Source organism: Mustela erminea, chromosome 11 (genome assembly GCF_009829155.1).
Source record: "Mustela erminea isolate mMusErm1 chromosome 11, mMusErm1.Pri, whole genome shotgun sequence".
Lineage (NCBI taxonomy): Eukaryota > Metazoa > Chordata > Mammalia > Carnivora > Mustelidae > Mustela > Mustela erminea.
The window spans coordinates 12,411,621-12,423,260 of record NC_045624.1 but is presented as its reverse complement, the minus strand read 5'-3'; the positions used below and the strand labels follow the sequence as shown (position 1 = coordinate 12,423,260).

Genomic DNA, 11,640 nt, shown 5'->3' with positions numbered 1-11,640 from the left:
GTGTTTTTGTTTTTTTTTGGGGGGGGAGGGTGTTGAGTTCAATAAGGTCTTTATAGATTTTGGATCCTAGTCCTTTATCTGATAAATCATTTTCAAATAGCCTCTCCTTTAGGCTGGGACAAACACTTTTGGGTTTGTTAGCTGCTTCCTTTGCTATGCAAAAGCTTTTAATCCTGATGAAGTCCTAATAGTTCATTTTTGCTTTTGTCTCCCTTGCCTTTGGAGATGTGTCTAGCAAGAAGTTGCTGTGGCTCAGGTCAAAGAGGTTACTGCCCATATCTTCAGAAGCTAGTATCTTTAGAAAACCTTCGAAAGGTTACTAAAACAAATGCATAAATGCTTTTTCAAAAGCTCTTCTGCATTGGCTGTTCTTTTTCAGTCGAGCATTCACTTTAGCCAAGAATGTGATGTGACACTGATTAGGATGGGCCTAAGTCAGAACATGACTGATGTCTACAGTTGTCCTTTTTACTTAAGGTGCACATGCAGTAGGATATTCTAAACAGGAGGAGCCTGGTAGATACTCATCCAAAAATCTTAAAGATCTAATGATTATTTCAGCAATTTGTTGCTAGATTTTAGAATGAGTATTTAAAAAAATCATGTCAGAGTTAATATCAGTCTACAAGTTAAATTCTTGCACAAAAATTTATGTCCATAAGGTAATTCTATTACATATAGTTAATAGTCTGAATTGAAAATATTTTCACTCTTGGCAATAATTTTCTTTTGAAGCACACAACTGATAGAAATTTCTATATTATGAAGATGAATAAATTATAGCTAAATCTGTGTCAGAAGCATTAGTGGCTAAAATGAAGAGGGTTAAAAATCTGTTTTCCTTGATTATGACTTAAATGGTTTTGAGAAATAATATATTGTTTATTTTAATAACAATAGCAGCACGTCCAAGCTGATGTAGTATTTGTTCAACAAATCATTCTTAGCTTCAGCTTTATGTTTCAGGCATTTATCTGCAGATTTCTTAAATTTATCTCTGCTAATATTAGTTACTGGCTCATTACGATTTTGAAATTCTTTGTAAAAGGAGAGTGAATTTCTTTCTTTTTTTTAAAAATTTCTTTTCAGAGTAACAGAATTTATTGTTTATGCACCACATCCAGTGCTCCATGCAATATGTGCCCTCCATAATACCCACCACCTGGCTCCCCCAATCTCCCACCCCCGCCCCTTCAAAACCTTCAGATTGTTTTTCAGAGTCCATAGTCTCTCATGGTTCATCTCCCCTTCCAATTTCCCTCAACTCCCTTCTCTCCATCTCCCTATGTCCTCCATGTTATTTGTTATGCTCCACAAATAAGTGATCTAAAATATGACTATTTGGTTTTGTTTCTCAATTAAAGATTTATTTATTTGTTTGAGAGAGAGAGAACATGCCATGTGTGAGTGGGTGGAGGGTCAGAGGGAGATGGAGAGAATCTCAAGCAGATTCCCCCCTCAGCACAGAGCCTGCTGTTGGCTCAATCTCATGACCGCTGAGATCATGACTTGAGCTGAAATCAAGAGTTGGAGGCTTAACTGACTAAGCCCCTCAGGTGCCCCAATGATTTGTTTTTAAAATGTTGTTTTGGCTTTGATTTCTCATTCAAAGCTATTTACCAAAATATATAAGTTGAAATGATATTGCCAATTACCTCTTGATATCATAGTTTAGTCATTCTTGCTATACCTATATTGGGCTTACTTCTATCATTTTCTGGAATATAGAACTGGAACATTGTGAAGTGGTTTCCAAAGAGGCCTTATTTTTAAATAGGAATTGTGATGACTCACTATATACAGACCTCGAAGAATTTTTCAGTGGGAGCTAAAATCAGAGATTACATGAGAAGCCATGAAACTTCTTATGTTATCTAAATAGGGGCTTTTTTGCTGTATGTGAGGAAAGAAGGAAGTTTAAGTATTTAGGAAACATCTGTGTATTTAGAAATGTGGTTATGGAAGAACATAAAGGGAATGGCACAGGCTTTGGTCAGTTGGACAAGGTTTGTATCCTTAGTCTGCCTTTTAAATCTATGGTCTTGGACAAGTTACTAGATATCTTTTTTTTTTTTTCCCCCTCAGAAACCTCAAGTAAGTGGGGGAATATAGCTTGAGAAGAGATCTAAGAAAAAAAAAAAAACGAAAATTGGGTGACCCTTACTGCATTCTGTTTAAACTGTATTCTTTTAAAAAATTACTTTAATAAAGATTTTATTTATTTATTTGACAGAGAGAGAGAGATTACAAGTAGGCTGAGAGAGGAGGGGGGAAGCAGGCTCCTTGCTGAGCAGAGAGCCCGATGTGGGGCTGGGCTCAATCCCAGGACCCTGAGATCATGACCCGAGCCAAAGGCAGTGGCTTAACCCACTAAGCCACCCAGATACCCCTAAAACTGTATCTTATTTTGGAGTAAACTTGCCTCTCTGTCTAAGACAGAATGTAAACTAAAACCTTTTTGGGGTTTTAAGGGGTTACGATCAATAAAATAACATTAGCACCTTCCTCAAGGAGAGATGGCACCTTCCTCAAGGAGAGAACACAGTACAACCTTAGATGTAGGAGCCAGGAGTAGAGGGAGGACAGAGGGAAAGGGATCTGTGAGCTGCAACATGGCACTCAGGGAAGTCTTGATGATTCGTAGTCTTGATAGTTTAGCCCTAGAACCATGCTGTTGCTGGTCACTGTGCCTGAGAAACTCACTCTAATGAATGGGATTGAAAAAAATGAGTAGAAAAAACCTACACTGAGGAGTTGATTGTATAGTGACTGATATGATTTATCTTTGTCTAAATCATAGGCAGTGGGGGCAGAGTAAATACTTTGCCTGGGATAATGCTGCTTTTGCCTTCACCACTAGGAATATTATATTATATTATATTATATTATATTATATTATATTATATTTTATATTATTATATTATATTTTATGAGAAAGAGAGAGAGAGTGAGCTAGGTGGGGAGGGGCAGGAGGAGAGGGAGAGAGAGAATCTTGAGCAGGCTCCATGCCTAGTGGAGCCCAACTTGGGGATTGATCTCATGACCCTGAGATCATGACCCAAACCAAAATCAAGAATCCGATGCCAAGTCCAGTGAGCCACTCAGGCGCCCCTTGAGGAATTTTTTTTGAATCTAACTTTGTGAAGTTTGGATCTTGACCAGGTTGCCATCTTAACAGACAGAGGGCATTAGGCTTTTCTTTACATTTTCTTCTGACATTCCTTTTACTCATATTTGCATTTCACAGGGTCAAATGACAGAAAATGTATTTAGAAATATTTTGAGAGTAGGGTAGGGTGGGTGGGAGGTCTCAGGGAGGTTTGGATGCCATTCTGATGAGTTTAGAGTTTATTTTCAAAGCAATTGACAACCATTGAAGGTTTTTATATCCTATTATAGAAAGCAATTCTTTTAGGAAATGTGTTTTGAAAGTTGTATTAGTTTTCTATGGCTGCTCTAAGAAATTACCACAAATACCTTAAATTGACACAAGTTTATTATGTTTACAGTACCATAGGTCAGAAGTTTGAAAAATTTCAATGGGCTAAAATCAAGGTGTTGTTCAGGTTGTGTTTCTTATTGGGGAGAATCCATTTCCTTGCCCATTTTGGTTGTTTGCAGGATTCAGTTCCTTGCAATTATAGCACTAAAGTTCCCATTTCTTTGCTAGTTGGAAGCTGAGTTTCATTCTCAGTTTCTAGAGACTACTCACTACTCACATTTCTTTCCTTATAGTCCCCTTCTTCCATCTGCAAAAGCTGCAGTGACCAGTCAGATCCTTCTCATGCTTTGAATCTCTGCTACCTCTTCTGTTGTCACATCTCTCTGGGCAAATACTGTCTTTCTCTTCTACTTTTAAGGGTCCAGGTGATTACACTGCTCCCACCCACATAATCCAGGATAATTTCCTTATCCCAAGGTGTATAAACATAATCACAGCTGTAAAGCTGCCTTTTTCATGTACAATAACATATTTATGGGTTCTGGGGACTAGGGTGTAGATATGTTTAGGGAACCATTATTCTGCCTAACACAAATGTATAGATTGTATTTTAAATTTAGGAAATAGAAAATATAGTCCAAGGAAATATAGTCCAAGAAAATATAGTCCAAGTGTGTGGTTCTTTCCTCATTCTACCACTGCAAGGAGATTACCCATCCTTGTCCCTTATTCCCCAATGTCTTGAATATCCAGAATTTATCATTTCCAGATTTGAGACTCTTGGGAGTTCTCAGTTCTCAAGTTCTTTTTATTCTTTGTTTATTCTTTTTGTAATTTATTTTTTACCTGGGTAGCTCAGTAGGTTGAACATTGGTTTTGAACCAATTGGTTTGTTCAACCAATGGTTCAACCATTGGTTCAACCAATTGGTTGAACACTTTTTTTAAAAAAAATTAACATATAATGTATTATTTGTTTCAGGGGTACAGGTCTGTGATTCATCAGTCTTATACAATATGCAGCACTCACCACAACACATACCCTTCCCAATGTCCATCACCCAGCCACTCCATCCCACCCACCCCCCTCCAGTCCAGCAACCCTCAGTTTGTTTCCTGAGATTTAGAGTCTCCTATGGTTTGTCTCCCTCTCTGGTTTCTTCTCGTTTCAGTTCTCAAGTTCTTTACCAAAGTTCTCAACCAGAGGACTGGTACCCCCTTTCTTGGCTTTTTTAATTACATGGTCTGTGGCTAAGCCCAATTTGCCCTTCCTTCACCTCCTCTCAGCCATATCTGCCTCTGGAATCTTCTATTGCTCTGAGGTTTTACTCTCTTTGGATCCAGATGAATTTTTCACCTGGTTCTGGAGCTGCAAAGCTTCCTGTTGGACTTGATTTATGGTTGTTTACCCTGTCCTGATGTTCTGTTTTTCACTTCTTACGTATTTACTAGCTCTTCTCCTGCAGCATACTGCAGTCAGTACAGCAGTGAGAGAAAGCTTGGCCATTCTTACGAGATATTATTCCAGAACCCACAATCTTAGCCACAAGTGAAAGCTTCAGGCTCTTTGAATAAGAGAAATAGCAGGAAAATAGAAGCCACAATCTGTTGTGATTCCATGGATCCCCCCCCCCATAATTTTGGGGCCTAGAGCACGAGACTGAGAATCTGAATTTGGGGGTTCCGTTCCAGTCTGTGATGTCTGTTGGCTTTAGACAATATTAAGTACTCTTTTTATTCTCAACTTTCTCATTTGTAAGGTGGGGATGAAAGATAACCTCAAGGGTTTGTTATGAGCATTAAATGAGATAATGGATATAACCCTGGTATAGTGTGATAAGCGCTCCTTTCATTTTTTGTTCTTGGTTTTTCACATCATGGTGGGATATGGGCAGAGACACAACCAAGAAAAAATAGGCTAGTGGTGTGATGCATTTCCACTTGGAAATTTTATTTTGAGTTTGAGGGAAGTAGCGGCTTGTAGAGTTAATGACAAAGCCAGTGGGATGCAGAGGGAATAGTAGGGTGTCATTTTTCTTTAGTGACGCTCTCAATCCAGGATACATATTTGTGAACATTAGTGTAGATTCCGACATCTCCTCCCATGAAGTGTCCCACCTCGATCCCCTGGAGCTTGTTTTTGCAGATCACGGTAGCGACGGCCACCTCCTACCAGAGATAGTACAGAGAGAGAGAGAGAGAGATAGAGAGACAGAGAGAGATGGTCAGATCTTGTCACAGGAGTCCTCTCGTCCCCAACATGGATGAGCTCTGCCCAGGGGTAGCATGCTGGATCATGAAAACAGCCCCAGATCAGGGGACATGAAGCTTTGGATCTAGATGAGTTCTAGCCTTGTTTCTTCTTGAGAAAGTCAGAGAAAAACCTCTCTAGAACTGTAACTCTCTAGAACTGTAAAATGAATCAAACCCCATTTTTCTCTGGACTGGTGAAGCCAGTTTCCATGGTGAAGTTTGAATTTTTTTTTAAAGCCCATTTTGACCTGCAGCTATGAGAATAATAAATCTAGCAAAATGGAGGTTTTGCATGACACGCTTTAATGAATAAGGACATCTATAAGGAGGGCCCATTGCTGAAGGAACAATGGGAGCTTTGCTGCAGCCTTATCAAATTCTCAAAAAATTGTGAGAGGATGAGGGCATTCTAATTTTTTTAATGTCATGATTGGTTAACTAGATACATACAGGCAAATAAACTGAATATAGAGAAAAAGATTACCCCAAAAATTCGGCTGAAGACTTTCACAAATTTGACACATAAGGAGTTCCGGTGGCTTTTTCCTTGTTCGGTGTTCTGGCACTCTTTGTCAGACATCACAGGGGCCTCCAGGTTCTGCCTTAAATCAGGGTGTCTGCCTGAGGGAAGACAGGACAGAAGAAGCCTTCCTGGTCGCCTTTATTCTGGAGCCCCTCCAACCACCACCCTCTATTTCCACTGGTGTTTTGTGTGTATGTCTGAAGAAAAAAGGAATGAGAAAAGAGAATGATTTCATGCATGGTTATGAGAGTTAATCCAGAGGATTTAAAAATAGGCTTTATGTCGCTTTGAGAAACAGAGTTTCCTTTCTATTCTGTTTCCCGTCTCGGAGGAATAAGAGGTGACCTGACTCCCGTTCTCTGATGTTCCTCTACATGCAGAATGAACCATATGCAGTGGAGGAACCCAGCCCCTTCAGTGGCAGTTGTGCCTGACAGGAATGGTGTGGCCTCTGTGCAGAGTCAGATGGCCTGGTGGCTTCAACATCTGAAGCCTCAAGGAGGTAGTGGTGTGTCACCATCCTGGGAAGGAAGGGCCTTTGGACTTCGGGGTGGGTCTCTTTTTGCTAGACCGCTCGTGATCTCTTCCCATTCTCCTTTCCTCTCTTCCCAGCTGTGTGGACATGGTGCTCCTCTTCCGGGGTAACTAATGACTCTGATTTGCTGTGGGGGGGGTGCACTCACCATTGTTGTCTTGGCTCCAGTCCAAACCTGAGAGCAGACAGACGGTGCCTGGCCAGACATTGCTGGTGGCAAGGGGAAGGGGCTGGACTTTGTTGTTGAGTCTGGCAGGTTTCTCCAGCTTAATGAGCATGAGGTCATCCTGGGGGTTGCTGTGGCTGAAGTTCCAGTAGCGGATAATCTGGATGGGGTTAATTGCCTGTTCTGTGCCATCTCTGACTCTGATCCTGAAATTTCCCAGCAGCACTTTCAGGTTTCTGGAGGGAGAAGGGGTTGGAAGTAACCAGTGTCACCGTCACCACCATCACCATGATCACTGTCACCATTATCATTGTCGTCAAAGACGATACTGAATGTTACAATGTGTCAGGTACCGTATCAGTTGCTTTACCTAGAGTCTGGATTACCTCATTTACGACTCATCACAAAACTGGGAAGTGGATTCTATTTTTAATCCATTTTGCATGTGAAGCGATGGGTACAGTAGTAATTCACCTACGGTCACACGGTAAAGGGGGAGCCTTTAACCGCTGTGTTTTCATGCGGCATCCTTAATGTGGTAATGTTTTCTGCCACTTTTGTGTGGCAGAAAAACATTACTTTCCCTCCACTCTGGCTCCAGCCTATCCAACCGGGCATTTCATTCTGGTGGGCGTAAGAGAATGGGATGCTTGAGTGCTGGAGCTCTGTTTGCCTCATCAGATCCACTCACAAGCCTACTACATCCTGCTCTCTACCTCTGGAAGGTGATATATGTAGATTAAATCGATGGATTCTCTTGTCCTCTGGTCTCTGATTAGGTGTTGGTTGCTAGCCAGCAGCAGGCAGTGTTGGGAGGGAGAATGGGCGGGAGCACTTAGCCTCCCAGCTGCCTTCTCCCAGGGCGGTCACACCGTGCTTCCTATGGAGCCGCCCCTCCACACGGTGCTTCCTCCCTTCCTCTCTCTCCTCCCCAGCCTTCTCCACTGCCCATCTTGTACCATTCTCTCCTCTGGCCCCTTAATACCTTTCCAGTACGAATGCTAGGGGTACTGAACTATTCTCAATTTGTCTAATTCGAGTGCACCCTCAGTTAACCTGCTGGTCCCTTAACTCAGACACATTCATGTTGTCACTAAGAAACTTGAAAAAACTGAGGAGGCATGCCCTGTGGGGCGGGTTTCCTCACTACTGACATTGGGGCTGGGTGATTCCTGTGGGGGCTGGCCTGCGCACTGTAGGATGATCAGTGCCCTCCTGGCCAAGGCCTCTGTCTGCTAGATAGGTGCCAAGAACACAGCGCGTTCTCAGTGCATTGTGACAAACCGAAAATATCTTCAGACTTTGCCACATGCACCCTGGAAGGAAAAGTTGCCTCCCTTTGAGCACCACTGAGGTAGAATGAGGGGGGCTGCTTCAGGGGGTGGGGAGGGGGAGGGGTTCCCAGCACTCACGGTAAGTAGCAGTGAGCTGGGGCCAGCACCCAGTTGTTTTTGATGAGGACACCCACGCAAGGGTTGAAGTGAGACTTGAGGTATACCAGATACGGAGCATGGTCCTCTTTCTGCACAGACGAGTGAGCAGAGAAAACTGTCCCTGGGAAAGTAATCGGTATTCTTAATACATAGAATATTCTTAATAGGTAAGTCATGTCTTACCTGTCTTACTTGTCTTAAAATATGTGTTAATCAGCAGTTTCCTAGTTGGGAAGGGATATGAGCAATTTTATTTTATTTTTAAATTTTTAAATTTTTAAATATTTTATTTATTTCTTTGACAGAGATCATAAGTGGGCAGAGAAGCAGTCAGAGAGAGATGGGGGGAAGCAGGCTCCCCGCCGAGCAGAGAGCCTGATGTGGGGCTCCATCCCAGGACCCTGAGATTATGACATGAGCTGAAGGCAGAAGCTTAACCCATTGAGCCACCCAGGCATCCCAATATGAGCAATTTAAAAGAAGTAATGAATTGGCCAGGAGATGTGAAAGTGTTTGACCCTCTTCTTCTAGTAAAAATCACATACTATTTTATCTAATGTTTATAATAGTAATTTTTGGTTTAATGTTGATACTGTTAAGATTAAGAAAGTACAGTGGAAGAGGCTCTCTTTCACTGTAGGTAGGGACATGAATTAATTCTGTCTGTTTGAAAAACATTTAGAGCTAGACATGAAGAGTGTAAATAGTGCATCACCTATGACCTAATAATTCCAACCATAAGGATCCATTCCAAAGAAATATTCAAGTGTAGACAAAGATTATGAATGTGTGCTCATTTTAGGATTATTTATAATAGCTAAATATTAGAAATATTAATGTCCAATATAGTAACGTAAGTCACTGAAATGGAAAAGTACATCAACATATGGAACATTATATACATATTAAAATTATATTTATAAAGAATATTAAACAACAAAGGAAATACTGATAAACTTTCATTAAGTTAATAATATGAAACATGTACGTTAATCCAGTAATCCAATCATCTAAAAACAAGCAAAGGAAAACAAAAACCATTTAAATGCAAAAGTAAATAAAATAAAGCCTCAGAATAAATTTAAAGTGTTAGCATGTGCTGCTGAGTGAGAGGTGGGATTATGAACAATGTTTCTTTTTTTCTACTTTTTAATATTTCCAAATTTTTAATATGAACATGTAACTTAAAAAAGTGAATTATTAAAAAAAAACACTTGAGACGGTAGGGAGGAAGCCTGTTTGTAGTGCCAGAAATAAAATACTACTCTTCTCTCAGCTGTCCTTGGTTCTTCCATAATCCTTCCCGAGCCATAGCCTATACTGCCCCACACGCTTTTTGATCACACAGAAATCCCAAGGGGGAAAAGCGTGGCATATTAATAAGGACAAGAGGCTCTCAGCTCTTGTTCTAAGTGCTTTACATGGATTTATTTAACATTTTCACAACATGTCTATAATACAGGTAGTAATATCCCCATTTCGACAAAAGAGACTGCGGCACAGATGGATTAAGTAATTTGTCCAAGCCCACACAGCGAATAGTGATACAACACGGAGTGGTGGGGAATGCCTCACCAGCAAATTCTGGGCATCAGAAGGACTTCTTGGAAGTCAGGGGGTGCAGGAGGTAGGGCCCTTGCATCTGGTCTTGTTTCTACTTCTTCATTCCCTCATTCTGAGTCTCTTAGCTTTTGAAACAGGAGGAAATCAGACTTTGAAAGGAGTTCTTTGTCCCTGTGACTACACTGGGACCTGCTCTGTGGGGGACGAGGCCCACATTTTGGAATCATCGCAGGGAACACTCATTGTTGAGCAGTCTCCTAGGCAAGTGGGCACCATCGCCCACTCTGTGGCTTAGCCCTGGAACAGTGGGCTCAGCGTCCTGCGAGACTTCGCGGGGGTCTCGGAAGGGAGATGCCTAGTTCTGTCCGTGACTGGTTTTCTTAGGCTCTTCTTTTGTACCTTCCATACACCCCAATCTGCCTTACTCCAGTTACTCCACTTACATTAACCTGTGCCTTATAGGATGGAGTAGGTGGTCATGGATACATACCAGCAAGGACACCCAAATAGAAGATAAATTTCATAGCAGTCCAGATCTTTCCCTGTGAGGTGCAGAAAATCAGCAGAGTATGAAGCTCTCAGGACAGTGTTCTCCTCAGGAATGCCTGGTAGAATCAGTGGATATGGCTAGGTAAGGGGACATGAAATGGCTTGGGAAAATAGCTCTGGGCATAAAGAGGGGGGTGGAAGAGGGCTCCAGGTACACAATGAAGATGGGCTTCTGCTCGAGGGAAGATGGACTGTCCTCTCTTGGGTCTTTCAGGGAAGGAAAAAAATAAAAAAAGCCCAGTTCCTTAGACTTCCAGATCCAGGTCCCTCTACCTGCTGTCCCTAAAAGCCCATCTGCCTCAGATCAGCTGTCTGTGGGGAAGGGAGCTCTAGGCTCAGGGCTTATCTTCCACATGGAGTTTCTGAGGTCAGGGCTGTGAGGGACAAGATTCACCACCTTAGCTCAGGCGGTGTCCCCAGGTTTGCTCTGAAACACCTAATACTTATCCCTTTCCTCAGCCCCTCCCATCTTTATTACACTTTTTTCCTCTTTCCCTGTGATCACTGTTTGTTTCATCACTCCGCCATCATCACCAGCTTGGTCTGTTATCCTGGTCCCCAGCTCTGAGCTAAGGACATGTGGGAATGAAAAGCACTCATAGAGCAGTTAGTTTGACAGCTGGGGAATGGTCTGTATTCTAGGTTATATTAAACTGAGGACCTACTGTGTATTGGTGACAATTCAGAAGGCAGGACCCGTCAGTGCTTTTTACCTAATGAAAAGATTTCTCAGCCAATAATAAACTGCTAGGGTCATCTTTGGAGAATTCAGAGCACGCTCTAACAAGAACACTTTCAGTAATAGCTCTCAAATCCCAGGCTCTGAGCTAAATTCTTTATAGACACTGGCAGTGGTGATTTCATATCAGGGCAGTCTGAGATGTAAAATTAATTATTCTTTGTATCACTCTAGCCCTTCAAAGTCTCAAAAGCTCATAATCTCATGCCAATGGGACAATAAGCCTACAAAGAGGAAACAAGGCTGGTACCATTTTTTTTTTTCTTGGTCTGTAGATAACAGAACTAAAACAGAATTTACACCAGTGTCTCAAAATCACACATGATTAGAAAGACTAGAAATAGAATCTAGGTCTTATTATTGGAGACACATAGCTTTTCAACTGCATTCTCCAGGCTTCAGCTAATCAACTGGCATTCCTACATCTTGAAAAAGATG

General features: G+C 41.6%; 1 protein-coding gene across 2 annotated transcripts; it reads right to left on the bottom strand.

The window, feature by feature from the left end:
• Nucleotides 1–5,372: 5,372 nt before the first annotated feature.
• Nucleotides 5,373–10,925, bottom strand: PRSS37 (serine protease 37). 2 transcript variants are annotated; one of them, XM_032305125.1, is made up of 6 exons: nucleotides 10,861–10,925; nucleotides 10,405–10,519; nucleotides 8,331–8,472; nucleotides 6,901–7,154; nucleotides 6,179–6,315; nucleotides 5,373–5,610 (listed from the first exon to the last, which is right to left on the bottom strand). In XM_032305125.1, the coding sequence occupies exons 2-6, from the start codon at nucleotides 10,436–10,438 to the stop codon at nucleotides 5,470–5,472; spliced, it is 708 nt and encodes a 235-aa protein (XP_032161016.1). In that variant the 5' UTR covers nucleotides 10,439–10,519; nucleotides 10,861–10,925; the 3' UTR covers nucleotides 5,373–5,469. The 2 variants fall into 2 exon arrangements, with proteins under 2 accessions (XP_032161016.1, XP_032161017.1); XM_032305126.1 differs by having other exon boundaries at nucleotides 10,405–10,456; nucleotides 10,861–10,910.
• Between the last annotated feature and the right edge of the window lie 715 nt (nucleotides 10,926–11,640).

Excerpts from the sequence above, each read along its gene's own strand:
- PRSS37 (XM_032305125.1), bottom strand. The coding sequence starts at position 10,438 with ATGAAATTTATCTTCTATTTGGGTGTCCTTGCTG. Across the intron at positions 8,473-10,404 it reads CTATTTGGGTGTCCTTGCTG|GGACAGTTTTCTCTGCTCAC; the intron begins GTATGTATCCAT and ends TTACTTTCCCAG. Across the intron at positions 7,155-8,330 it reads CCAGCTCACTGCTACTTACC|AAACCTGAAAGTGCTGCTGG; the intron begins GTGAGTGCTGGG and ends TTCTCCCTCCAG.